Below are 13,420 nucleotides of genomic sequence, written 5' to 3'. Positions count from 1 at the left end.
GCAACTTAAATCAGTTAATAAAAGCAAGTCTTCTGTTCCAGACTGTATACCAATTACTTTCCTTTCGTAGTATGCTCATGCAGGAGCCCCATACTTAACAATCATATACAACCGTTTGCTCTCCGAAATATCTGTACCCAAAGACTGAAAAGTTGCACAGGTCACTCTATTATTCGACAAAGGTAGTAGGAGTAACCCACTAAATTACAGGCCCATATCGTTAACGTCGATATGCATCGGGATTGTAGAACATATATTGTGTTCGAACATTATGAATTACCTCGGAGAAAACGGGCTATTGAGACTTTCAACATGGGTTTAGAAGGCATCGTTCCTGTGAAACACAACTAGCTCTTTATTCACATGAAGTGTGTAGTGCTATTGACAAGGTATTTCAGATCGATTCCGTATTTCTGGATTTCCGGAAGGGTTTTGACACTGTACCGCACAAGCGGCTTGTAGTGAAATTGCGTGCATATGGAATATCGTCTCAGTTATGTGACTGGATTTGTGATTTCCTGTCAGAGAGGTCACAGTTCGTAGTAACTGACGGAAAGTCATCGAATAAAACAGAAGTGATTTCTGGCGTTCCCCAAGGTAGTTATCTGTATAAACGATTTTTGAGACAATGCGAGCAGCCGTCTTCGGTTGTTTGCAGATGACGCTGTCGTTTATTGAATAATAATATCATCAGAAGATCAAAATAAACTGCAAAACGATTTAGAAATAATATCCGAATGTTGCGAAAAGTGGCAATTGAAACTAAATAACGAAAAGTGTGAGGTCATCCACATGAGTGCTAAAAGGAGTTCGTTAAACTTCGGTTACTCGATCAATCAGTCTCATCTACAAGCCGTAAATTCAACTAAATTCCTAGGTATTACATTTACGAACAACTTAAATTAGAAGGAACACATAAAGAATGTTGTGGGGAAGGTTAACCAAAGACTGCGTTTTATTGGCAGGTCACTTAGAAAATGTAATGGATCTACTAAGGACACTGCCTACAATACGCTTGTCTGTTCTCTTTTAGAATACTGCTGCGCGGTGTGGGATCCTTACCAGGTAGGACTGACGGAATACATCGTAAAAGTTGAAAGAAAGGCAGCACGTTTTGTATTATCGCGAAGTATGCGAGAGAGTATCACAGAAATGATACAGAATTTGGGCTGCATATCATTAAAAGAAAGACGTCTTTCATTGTGACGGAATATTATCACGAAATTCCAATCACCAACCTTCTTCTCCGAATGCGAAAAATTTTGTTGACACCGAAGTTCATAAGGGAAATCAGAGCTCGTACAGAAAGATATATGTGTTCATTCTTTCCACGCGCTATACGAGATTGGAATAATAGAGAATTGTGAAGGTTCCAGATGAACCCCATGCCACGCACTTGAATGTGATTTGCAGAGGGTTCGTGTAGCTGTAGATGTAGTTTGTAGTGTGAGAATAGCCATCAGAATGTAATGTCAATTCAGTTACCTAGAGCCCATGAGCAATTTGCGACACTAGTCGTCCAGAACAGAACATGTGGAACTCACGAGATGAGAAGATCGCAAAACTAAGGACAACACTTTGTCCACTATAAAACAAAGCCCATAAACACGTGACACAGTACATGCTGTTCTGTGACTGGTCCATACTCAGCGTCTGCAAAGTATAAGTTTGTGGACATGCTATCACTCGAATAGTCAAAGACAGGAATGCATTAGGCAATCGATAGTTCTGGTAGGAAAAGCTTTTGAACAGACTTGCGAGCATGAATTCATGTAAGAATCGATAAATTGATCATTTAAATTTTAAGGAAAAGCTATCATCAAACACCCCTTAGATTTACAGCAAATCTCGAATGCTATTTTGCAGGGTGGTCAGCATTCCAGAAATGATAACTTAACCTCCAGCATGCACCTAAAACAAACACAATAATTATTGAGTAATTACACTAACATATAATGGACTGATACTCTAATAGCAATGTATATGTTTATGGGTCCATATCATCACAACATCATTATTTTAAATAACTGTACTCTTAGTAAATAACATTTCCAGAAATGAGTAAAAATTATAAGGCATCATTACCTAATTTTTAAGAAAGCAGAACTTTTTGTGGCTCTCCTCCTGAATTTGTTACTTAAGCACCAAACAACCTAACCTATTACACTTTTAATATGAGTCTGCTGTCGAATGAGTGGATGTAAATTATGTTAATGACATTGTTTACAGTATTGTTCCGTGTAGAAAACGATGCATGGAAGGGCCTTAGAATGTTACTAAGAGGCTGTTTCTAGAATAAACTGTTTCTTCAACTCTAGTTAATCACTGTTCACAAACAGAATCATGGAGTACAGAAGCAACTGTGTTGCACCTGCCAAGGAAATCATGATTGTGGAGACCTCAGACAGAAGAATGGCTTAGATTTCAGTCCTACATGATATCTTCTCGAGCCATGGCAATGTAGGACGTCTGCAGTGCACTAACCACCGGCGGTCACTCCTAATACTAACATTTCAATCAACATTTTGTCAGCTAGCACCTCACCCTGTCTGGAGTGTCTGCAGTATTAGTCCAGTGGAAATGCCATAGAGCATGATTGTTTGATATGCTATTTGTGTAGTGTGAGTGCCCACCATTTTGCTGGTAAAGATAGCAATTCCATTCAAAGCATGACCCATTCTCATGTGTGCCCTCACATTTTCTCATAGTGATCATCTTGTACTCATATCTCAACATGAAAATATTTGTAAAGGCTGCTAGTACACGTTAAATAAAGACACAATTAGTAGCTACATGTAACAAAGTAGAAGTAGATCATCACAGCCTTAATAAACACAAATATTTTCCTTGACGTTTGTAGTAATTGTAAGACAAACAGTGCCAAAACTCCAGGATAATGACATTCACATTAATGAATATATGCAACAATTAAAATACTGCCTCAACAAAGCAAGGAATGTATTACATCAATATTGTAAACTTACACACAATTTAATTTACGTCAATTTTTACATTATTACATATTCAGAATACCTAATATGTTATTTGCACTTTTCAGCTCAGATAATACTGTTCTTAATTATTCCTTCTACCGAATTAGTGATGTCATCATACATTTATAAACTCTGCAAATAATGAATAAAGAATGACATACAGTCAGAAGTTCCATACTCAACAGAAAGTTTTTCAAAAGACTATTAAGAGCATATTCACTTGCCAATTTCCACTTAATATTTCTGTCCACTCCAGAAGATCGGAAAATATAATTCAGAATTGAAGCTTTGCAGATCATTCAGAAAGATAGTTCACCACACCAAACTGTGTATAGAACGCCAACAGCGAAGATCATGATACATTCCATAAAACTTTTTATCTTGCCATAGTACTAAACTTCTACAAAACATCTATGCATACCTTGAATCATGCTGAAATTGACTACAAGGACTCAACACAAGCTATGTAGCCTTAACTTACAACATGGCATAAGAGGCATTGGTATAATTTGACTTGCATTCTGGCAAAGACATCAACAAAGTTGTGAAAGTACTTTGTGTTGTTAGGCTCTCTCTGTACATTACGTATCTTTTATGTTGGGTTGTCAGATTGTTATACATCTCTGCTTCCTTCAGAAGATTAATCTGAATACCTTTTTCCACTTCATGAAATATTTCCATGTTTTTTCAATGTTCTACATTGTATTTTCTAGTTTTGTCACTCAAAGAAGACTTATGCCTGGGTTTACAATGTTCTTTAAATCTTATGTTAAGCTTCCTTCCTGTTAGTCTATGTATTCCTGGTCACAAAGGCCACAAGTGATTTTCTACACTCTAGAGCTATCATAAACTGATAGCAATATATACTCTTACCTGAATAGTCAAGATTATATAAGGATTTAGCACATGGAATTTACTGTGTAGTTTTTGAATCTGTGTTGTACTACTAGTGGTTACTGATTGTTATAGTGTGATAAGAATTGCTGATGCTACAAATTTTTGTTATTTTAATGCCCTGCAAGAAAATGTACAAAGAACCGACTCGCAAATGAATTATTGTATACTTTTTAATGCCATGTGATGAAAAGTTATGAGCGTTTGGATAATTAGTATCTAATTAAGGCAATTGATCAGAATAATAAGCAAGCTGCAGGTGACGAGTTCTGATAATTATGTAACTTGCAACAGTTGTGGAATCTTACGCCTAATATGTGCTGAAAATTCAGATGAACATACCATTCCTTCTTTCACATTTATAGCACCTTTATTCAGATTAACATACCATTATTTAGTAACATTTTTGATGTAATAGTAACCAATTAAAATACGTTAAAAGTCTGGTTGATGATGTTTGATCCATAACTGTGCTGTGTCTCTTATGAAATATACGTGAACATGTCATGCATTTCTACATCTACATCTACATAAATACACCGCTAGCCATCAAGCGTTGTGTGGCGGAGGGCACAATTCGTGCCAAAATCGTATTTATCCCCCACCCCCCTCACCATTCCACTCGCGAATCGCGCAAGGGATAAACGCCTCTCAGAATCAGAACCCCTCAGTACGAGCCCTTATTCCCCTTATCTTTGAATGATGATCACTACGTGGTTTGAAAGTTGGTGGTAATAATATATGCTCTACATCCTCAGTGATGATTGGATTTCGGAATTTAGAGAGCGGAACCTTCTGTTTAGCGTCTCGTCTATCTGCAAGTGTGTCCAACTTCAAATTTTCTATGAAATTTGTAACGCTCTCGCGATGGCTAAATGTACCAGTCACGGATCTTGCCGCTTTTCTTCGGGCCTTCTCAATCTCTTGAATCAGACCCAACTGGTAAGGGTCCCATACAGACGAACAATACGCTAAGACTGGACGAACTAACGTATTGTAAGCTATTTCTTTTGCTGAAGGACTGAATCGCTTCAGGATTCTACCAATAAACCGCAATCTAGAGTTCGCCTTACCCGTTAGTTGTGTAAACTAATCATTCCACTTGAGATCATTTCGAAAACTCACACATAGATACTTGACTTATGTTACCGCCTTGTTACACGAAGTAAATTACACTTTCTAATATTGAGAGATAACTGCCAGTCATTACACCACACATTTCTTTTCTGCAAATCCTCATTGATTTGTTCACAACTTTCGTGTGATACTACTTTCCTGTAGACTACAGCCTTATCGGCAAACAGTCTAAGGCCGCTGTCAATGCCATCAACCAAATCGTTTATGTAAATCGTTAAAAGCAGAGGACCTATTTCGCTGCCCTGGGGCATACCTCAAGTTACTCTTGTTTCTGTTGAAGCTACCCCATTCAGGGCGACACTTTCTAATATTGAGAGATAACTACCAGTCATTCTATCCAACTGCATATGTCATTGGATACACCGTAAGGGCGTACTTTTTGTAGCAAGCGACAGTGCGGAACTGAGTCGAACGCCTTTCCAAAGTCGAGAAATATGGCATCAGCCTGGGAGCCGGTATCTAGACCCTGTTGTACATCATGTACAAAGAGGGCCAGCTGTGTCTCGCATGAACGCTGTTTCCTAAAACCGTGTTGGTTTCTGCAGATAAGCTTCTCAGAGTCTAGAAAGATAATTATGTCTGAACACAAAATATGTTATATGATTCTACAACAAATCGATGCCAGTGAAATTGGCTGGTAATTTTGTGCATCAGATTTTCTACCCTTTTTATAGATTGCTATGACCTGGGCCTTCTTCCAGTCCCGTGGAACTTGTCGCAGTTCTGATAGATGACGGATAAGAATGGTGCTATATTTGTAGCATAGTAAACATAAATCTAACGGGAATACCGTCTTGGCCAGATGCCTTCCTGGCGTCTAAGGATCTTAACTGTTTTACAATCTCAGATACACTAAACACTATGTCAGCCATCGTTGCGTTTGTTAGATAATTGAAAGGGGGAATGGTGGTGCAGTCCTCTATCGTAAACGAGTTGCTGTAAGCTAGGTTTAGAATTTCATCATCATCATCAGTTATATTACCCGTACTGTCAGCTCGAGAAGGTATTGAAATATTTGAGCGTTCATAGATTTTACAGACGACCAACATTTTGTGGAGTAATTTTTATAAACTGCAGATAAAATATTGCTTTCAAATTTGTTAAAGAGTCTCTCATTGTCCTTCTGACAGCTGCTTTTATGTCGCAAAATTTCTGTTTGTCAGCGGGGAAGTGACTACGTTTAAAACGACTGTGATAAATTCTCTGCTTTCTCAGCAACTTACTAATATGTTTGTTGTACCAAGGTGGATCCTTTTCCTCCCCTATACTTTTACTGGGCTTATACTTCTCTAGCACGTAATGAACAATACCTTTAAATTCCGACCAAAGATGCTCAATATCTTTGTGTCCCGTGGTGATTGGAGCTGACGATGAAGATATTCATTAATGACAATTTAATTTGCTTTCCCAAAGAAGAAAATTCTACGATGTTCCTTGGTTTTTTTTTTAATTTTTTTAATTTTTTTAATTTTTTTTTTTTTTTTTTTTTTTTGCAACTTCCACTAAGAAGAAGCCACGACGACATTACGGTCGCTAATAGCTTGTTCTAGATTAACTTCCTCAACAAGATCAGGTCTGTTTGTCGCCAAGATATGTAATATGTTCACATCTCGAGTTGGTTTTCTAACCAATTGCTCAATGTTGTATGTTGAGAGCGCTCCTAGAATAAATTCATACGAATCTTAACTTCTGCCCCCTGTGATAAACGTGTAATTTTGCCAGTCAATGGATGCTAGATTAAAGCCTCCACCTATGGATAATTCGGATATTTACTTCCTATGTACTCAAGACTTTCCCTGAAACGTTCTGCGACATTTGTTGAAGATGGGCCGTGCGGTTCTGGCGCTGCAGTCCGGAACCGCGGGACTGCTACGGTCGCAGGTTCGAATCCTGCCTCAGGCATGGGTGTGTGTGATGTACTTAGGTTCGTTATGTTTAAGTAGGTCTAAGTTCTAGGGGACTTATGACCTAAGATGTTGAGTCCCATAGTGCTCAGAGCCATTTGAACCATTTTCGTTGAAGATGCTGGTGGTCTATAAAAACATCCTAATACAATGGTCAATCCTTGTCTGGTTGACAGCTTTATCCAAAGTATTTCACAGTCCGGCCCATTATCGATCTCAACTGTGTTTAAACAGCTATTAGCTGCAATGAACACACCACCTGCTATAGCATCAGTCCTATCCCTCCTACCTAATACAATATTTTCATTGCTACTGTTTATTTCGGAGATTAAATCGGGGATTTTTCTACAGACATTTCGACAAGAATAACTACTTCTGACAGCAACAAACACGCCACCGCCAACCGTGCTTAGCCTATTCTTTCGGAACACCGTTCGGTTCTTCGCAAAAATTTCGGCTGACCTTATGTCCGGTTTTAGCCAGCTTTCAGTGCCTATAACGATTTGAGCATCATTGCTTTCTATTAGCGCTTGGAGCTCCGGTGTTTTCCCAACACAGCTAGGACAATTTACAAACGATATACCAATGGTCCCTGTATCTACGTTCTTCCTATGTTCAGCCTGCACCCTTTGCGACCGAAGCCCTACTTGTGTTTTCCCGAGACCCTCTAACCTAAAAAACCGACCAGTCCACGCCACGCAGCCCCGCTACCCGTGTAGCCGCCTCCTGCGTATAGTGGACACCTGACCTATTCAGCGGAACCCGCAACCCAACCACCCTTTGGCGCAAGTCGTGGAATATGCAGCCTACACGGTCGCAGAACTGTCTGAGCCTCTGATTCAGACCCTCCACTCGGCTCTGTAGCAGAGCTCCGCAATCGGTCCTGTCGACTATATTGCAAATCCTTAGCTGTGCTTTCATCTTGCAAGCAAGACTGGCAGCCTTTACCATTTCTGTTAGCCTCTCGAAACTAGAGAGAATCTCTTCTGATCCAAAGTGACACACATCATTGGTATCAACGTGAGCAACAATCTGCAGTTGGCTGCACCCTGTGCACTTCATGGCATACAGGAGAGTCCTTTCCACATCTGGAATGACTTCACCCGGTATGCACACGGAGTGCACATTGGTTTTCTTGCCCATCTTGTCAGCCAAGCCCACAAGTGGGCCCATAACGCGCCTAACATTGGAGCTCCCAACTACCAATAATCCCACCCTCTGCGATTGCCCAGAACTTCCAGGCTGAGTGGCTTCCTCTAAAACAGGCACTTGGAACCTGTTTGTCAGACAAACCGGGGCGGCATTACGTGCGGCCGCCTGGGAAGACTTTCGCCGCCTGCTTCGCCCTGGGGTGACCTCCCACTCTACCACAGGTGAAGGGTCAGCTTCATTGTGAGCAGTAACTGGGATGACCACAGGTGAGGACAGATCTGCATTATGGTGAAGTTCCAGGAAGCCTTTCGCAGCTTGGTATAATACTCTGTATGCAATCTTTCAGGTTCTTAAGTAGACCTTCATTTGTTTTCAGACTTTGGTCAAAGATATATGTTTTGAACCATGTCTGTGTAATATAGTATTTCATTCTCATTCGTTTACCAGTAGAGTCGGAGGTGATGGCTACATCACATTACCGCTTATTCAAAGGCGTTCTTATCTGCCGTTATGTTTAGAAATTTTCTTTGTACAGTTTCTTACACATTGTGGCCATGTCTAACACATGGTCTACCAGACGGCATGTGTAGTTCTTAATTTGTTATTACTTTTAAATTAAGTATTAGTAATAGGTAATTTAGTTAAAAGATGAGTCATTTTCCTTCCCGAGACACCTTTGAAATAAATGCTAAATTTCTACTGTACACACGATTTGTTATTCACTCTGGAGTCTGTATTTAATTGGTACACGAAGTGTACTGTTAACTCTGCGTTCAACAGGATTATTAACTCATGTGAAGTTAAAGTGCAATCAGCAGAAGCTGTCCCAAACAGCAGTCAGCAGAAGATCGTTGAAATCTTCGCATACATCTCAGAAAGTAAGTAGTGTTGCTGAGATTCTGAGACAACTTGTTTTCGAGATTATATCTGATAAAATGCTTATATTTAATGTTCTTGGGCACACATCTCTTGACTATCAGATTGAGGCTAACATCCACATTGGCTTTGGTATACATACACGTCATATGTAGTATACATTCTCTGAACAAAGCTACAAAACTTTGAGAAGTAACATTGGCCCTATATTCGTTCCAGTATTCATTCATGCCCCCCACTTGTTCCAGTTGCTAATTTTATTATTTTATACCACATATGTTTATAAGAATGTGCTCAAATAGCGTTATCAGTTACTCCTTGAGTCATGATTGTCTAGGCAAAGGGCACATTTTAAGGTCTCTTTATTGAAATGACATACCCTTATGTATTGAGCTGAGTTAGGAAAAAGATTAAGAGGCATACAATCGTCAAAGTCTAAACTCAAAATTCTCATTCCGCCTCTCAATTCGACATCCAACAGCTTGTTGCAGTCATGTCTGTAGTTTTGGAAATGTTATAATAATTAAAAACCATAATATGTGCAAGTAGTACAAGGACTTCTGTACATGTATCTTCAAAACCACTGACTTAGTAAGACACTGGTGTGTATACCCTAGCGCTCTATACTGTAGATCATGATTCCATAAGAAGAAATACAAACTCCCATTCACATCACAGTGCAACATACACAGATAATGATATAACGTTGGTAATATAATATCACGGCGAATATATTGTTTACACCCGAAAACTGGAACACTTATAAATTTTTTGAACTTTAGCAACATTTTTCCGTATTTACTTATTACCTACGTGTGCACATGATCTAAAATTTATAGGACAATGAGTAATTGACACATATGTTTGCCACAAAGTACAGTGGTGCTTTATTTTCTCCACATGAGTGCAGGGTACAGGATAGTGGGAGCAGCTCCAGACTGCGCCTCTGTGGTGTGGCGCTGCCTCAGCAACAGCGACTACTTGCTGTGTGCAGATCTGCGGGAGGCGCCTGACCTGGCATGGGGTCTGCTTCCAGCTCTGGACGCAATGTGTCGGCTGCCTGCACGTGCATGTTTCATGTGGCCAGCCCGGGCGTGAGCACCTGCTCAACAATAAACAAAATATATGATGTTCCTCTGACACCTGCGTACTCTCCTGTCTCATCAGAAAATGTTAGTAGACTTAACAAAAACTTCCATCTACAGTTGACACAGATACTAAAATTAAATTTTGTAAGTATATAACACACTGATGAATTGTATCACACACAACTTGTTTTTCTAACTGATTTCCTTTGGACTAATTGCTGCTTCAAAGATCAAGAGCACTGCTCTAAGCTATAACTTTTCGTTTTATTATATCCAGCTATACAAAGTGTAGCATTAAATGGATATTTTATACTATAGTGATCTGATACATAAACAGGGTGATTTTCATTAATATTTAAAAACTCTCAAAGCGGAGAATAAGGCTTTGAGACAAAATATTTAATACAACATACACGGAGCCCCAAACGTCAGCAAATATCCTAAATGTGGTTGACAAATTTTGCACATGTTACATGACCAGTTTATATACCTCCCCACAGGTGCAGTGGTAGTGGTCAGTACTCAACACTGCTCTGTTAGCGTACTACGTTTTCCTAATGGTAAATAGATTCACCATAGTCTTGTAGTGCCACTACCGTGAACACTACAGTATTACACTGTATAATGCAAGAATAAACGCAAAATAACCTTGTGGAGCAATGTGTAGATGTGCCACTACAGTGTGGGTAGGATAGACTGATCTAGCCACTGCACTTGCAATGAAGTATGTATCCCCTGGTACCATCACATGTGCAACATTTGTCATCCACTTGGTTGGGGGATTTCCTGAAATTTGCGACCATATGTGACTCATGTCAAATTACTTATCTCAGAGTTATCTACGTCACTTTTGGTTTCCTAAACAGTAATATGAATCGCGCTGTATTCTTATAATGGGGATGAAACTCAGGCAGGTATAAGCTATGTACCTGTGATAACATCAACTCCATCATTGCTAAACGTACCTTCCTGTAGAGGTCGATAGTATGCACACATCTTAAGCTGCAAGACTTATAGAATTTTGATGCTAAAACTCAGTTTCAGTATCTTGCTGTAAATATCACTCCTGAAACATGTCAAAGTGCTTAAGAAACTGTGGCAGGACACCGTCATGAAATCTCACTGACGGTCACTAAGAATCTTCGAAACGTGTGATTAACGTTTAACCATATTTCAGTCAACTTTCAACTATTTTTCTAAACTTGTGTGTTGGCATAGACATATTGCTCTACCAGAAAGCGTAACTGCAGTAATTTTCATTCTGATTTCAAACAAAGGTTAAATGACAGACAAATAAATGATTAACTCAGAAATGAATAGTGTGAGCTGCTCAAAAGAGAACATGCATATTTAATGTATGCACTAATGGTATAATACTACAAACAAATATCCTCGAACCACTTGTCTCGTCTAGAGACGAATGTCTTAAGCGTTTGAAGTTTCAGAATAATGTATATTATCAACTAGGGACTTAAACCTATAAGAAAGTATACTCAGAATCACAGTCTACACCAGAACCTGATGCCGTGAATGCTACGGCAATTAGCCCCCTGCATTGTCTGCACGCTTCAGCTGCTGTTTACCTTTGGCTGCCCGCCTGCTCTCTCCACTTAGACCCTCCTCATCACCGCTGTCGTCAGCGTCGTCGTGTGCTGAGCCGTCGGCGTCGTCGTCATCAGCGTCTGTGTTCTCGGCTGCTTCATCCACCGCTTCATCTTCATCGTCTGCAACAGCGAACGGCGTGCAGTACGCCACGAGTAACACTCCAGCGATCAGCATGACCAGGGACGCCTTCATGGCTGCAGTGGCTTCTACTACGCTGGATGCCTCAATACAAGTGACACTAGTGAGCACACCGACCTCCTCTTATACGGCGTGTCGGACACTTATCTCCCAAATTGTGGCACGCAAGGACAGCTACTTAGTGCGTACTTCAAAAGCGCGATTGGCCATATCGTCGTCATAACTCACTGCCACAAATATCTTGGGGGACTTGGTATGCAACCTTGATGCTTAAGGTGATTGTAAGCAATTGTAAGTAACTTGAATTATGAAATTGTCTTCTTCGTATGGTCAGGTGCATATAACAGCACTGACTTAGAATTACGACTAATTTAAAAACGAATAAGAATTTCATCTATTATTAATCTGTTCATTGTTCTCCTTGCATTACGTAACAATTGTCCGGATTTAGTTAAAAGTGTACAACGTTTTCCCATCATACCCTGTTACCTTATGTTGCAAATCGTTACTTTATTTTACCAATAATTAACAATAAGCTTTGGATTTGTTTAACAGGAAGAATAAATTTGTCTTATGAAACCTATCCACTTGTTAAGAGTTTCTCTAAATTCTCCTTACTGTAGATTATTACAGGTAGGTAGACTGTGAACCTCAATATCGACGTTTGGTGCCAAGCAGCTGCCTTCCACATTAGTGATTTTCTTTTATTTCTTTCATCGTTTCTCCCATGCACACAAAACTAGCAACAGTGAGAACCATTAGCCGGTTATCACTTCCGTCATAGTCTTCCATTTTTCTTTCTTTATTAATCACGCTATTTGTATATGGACTGACAAAAATAGGTTGGGATACATCACGTGTCTCCACTCCGATGTTTATCTGACTTTGAGGCGTCGTTCATCACACACTGGGTATTAATTATTATACATTGTTTCCATCCTGAACTAATACTCATTATCAACATCACTAAGACGTGTAATCCCTATAGACACTGAGACTTTATTTTATACGTTGTGGCTCGGAAGCAACCAGACACCAAACGCATTTTTCACGGATTTCTTGAATGAAATCCTTGCTGTGTCGGTCTCAAAGCTTTCGTCTTCCCAGACATGCTCTGTGGGTTACAGAGCAGTAGATCCGTTATGCCATTTGAAAATCTGTTCGTTCCTAAAGACATCTGTGCCATTAACTGCAGTGTTTGATTAGCATATTGCAATTGGCAACCCAGTTATCAAGGGTATAACAGCAGAACTGCTTCTTATGAGCTTTCAGTAGGGTGTCAATCGACACGTTGCTGGCAATCTAACCGCCACAAATGGCAGTGACAATCTTCGCTACACAAATTCAACTACTCCTTCGGCTCTTTTATATATTGGTCTTGACGCCTATTGACAACTAGAGACGTGAGGCTAGTGTGCTCATTCTATAAATACCTGATTGCTCATCTTAGACATTTGGCTGAAAGGACAATTCGTACATTCCGAGTGGACAGCTAGAATTCCTGATTTTTCTCATAAAATAAAATAAGATTTTAATCTTTTCCGTCTTAACCTTCTACTTTATTAGTTTACTAATTTTGTAATGGAATGTATTACGTAGCTCCTTACTTACAGGCAGTGTGTGATGCAAATTC

General features: G+C 39.6%; 1 protein-coding gene across 2 annotated transcripts in view; it reads right to left on the bottom strand.

The window, feature by feature from the left end:
• Positions 1-11,892, bottom strand: part of LOC126094852 (uncharacterized) — a 207,027-nt gene extending 195,135 nt beyond the window's left edge. For both annotated transcript variants that reach the window (XM_049909469.1, XM_049909468.1), the window contains exons 1-2: positions 11,628-11,892; positions 9,971-10,058 (exon numbers count right to left, since the gene is read on the bottom strand). In XM_049909469.1, the coding sequence (XP_049765426.1) occupies positions 9,971-10,058; positions 11,628-11,841 (302 nt within the window). In that variant the 5' untranslated portion in view covers positions 11,842-11,892. The remainder of the gene's footprint in view (positions 1-9,970; positions 10,059-11,627) is intronic.
• Positions 11,893-13,420: the final 1,528 nt, after the last annotated feature.

Source organism: Schistocerca cancellata, chromosome 8 (genome assembly GCF_023864275.1).
Source record: "Schistocerca cancellata isolate TAMUIC-IGC-003103 chromosome 8, iqSchCanc2.1, whole genome shotgun sequence".
In the NCBI taxonomy this organism is placed as follows: domain Eukaryota; kingdom Metazoa; phylum Arthropoda; class Insecta; order Orthoptera; family Acrididae; genus Schistocerca; species Schistocerca cancellata.
The sequence above is the reverse complement of the archived record's forward strand: the minus strand, read 5'-3'. Positions and strand labels throughout refer to the sequence as shown.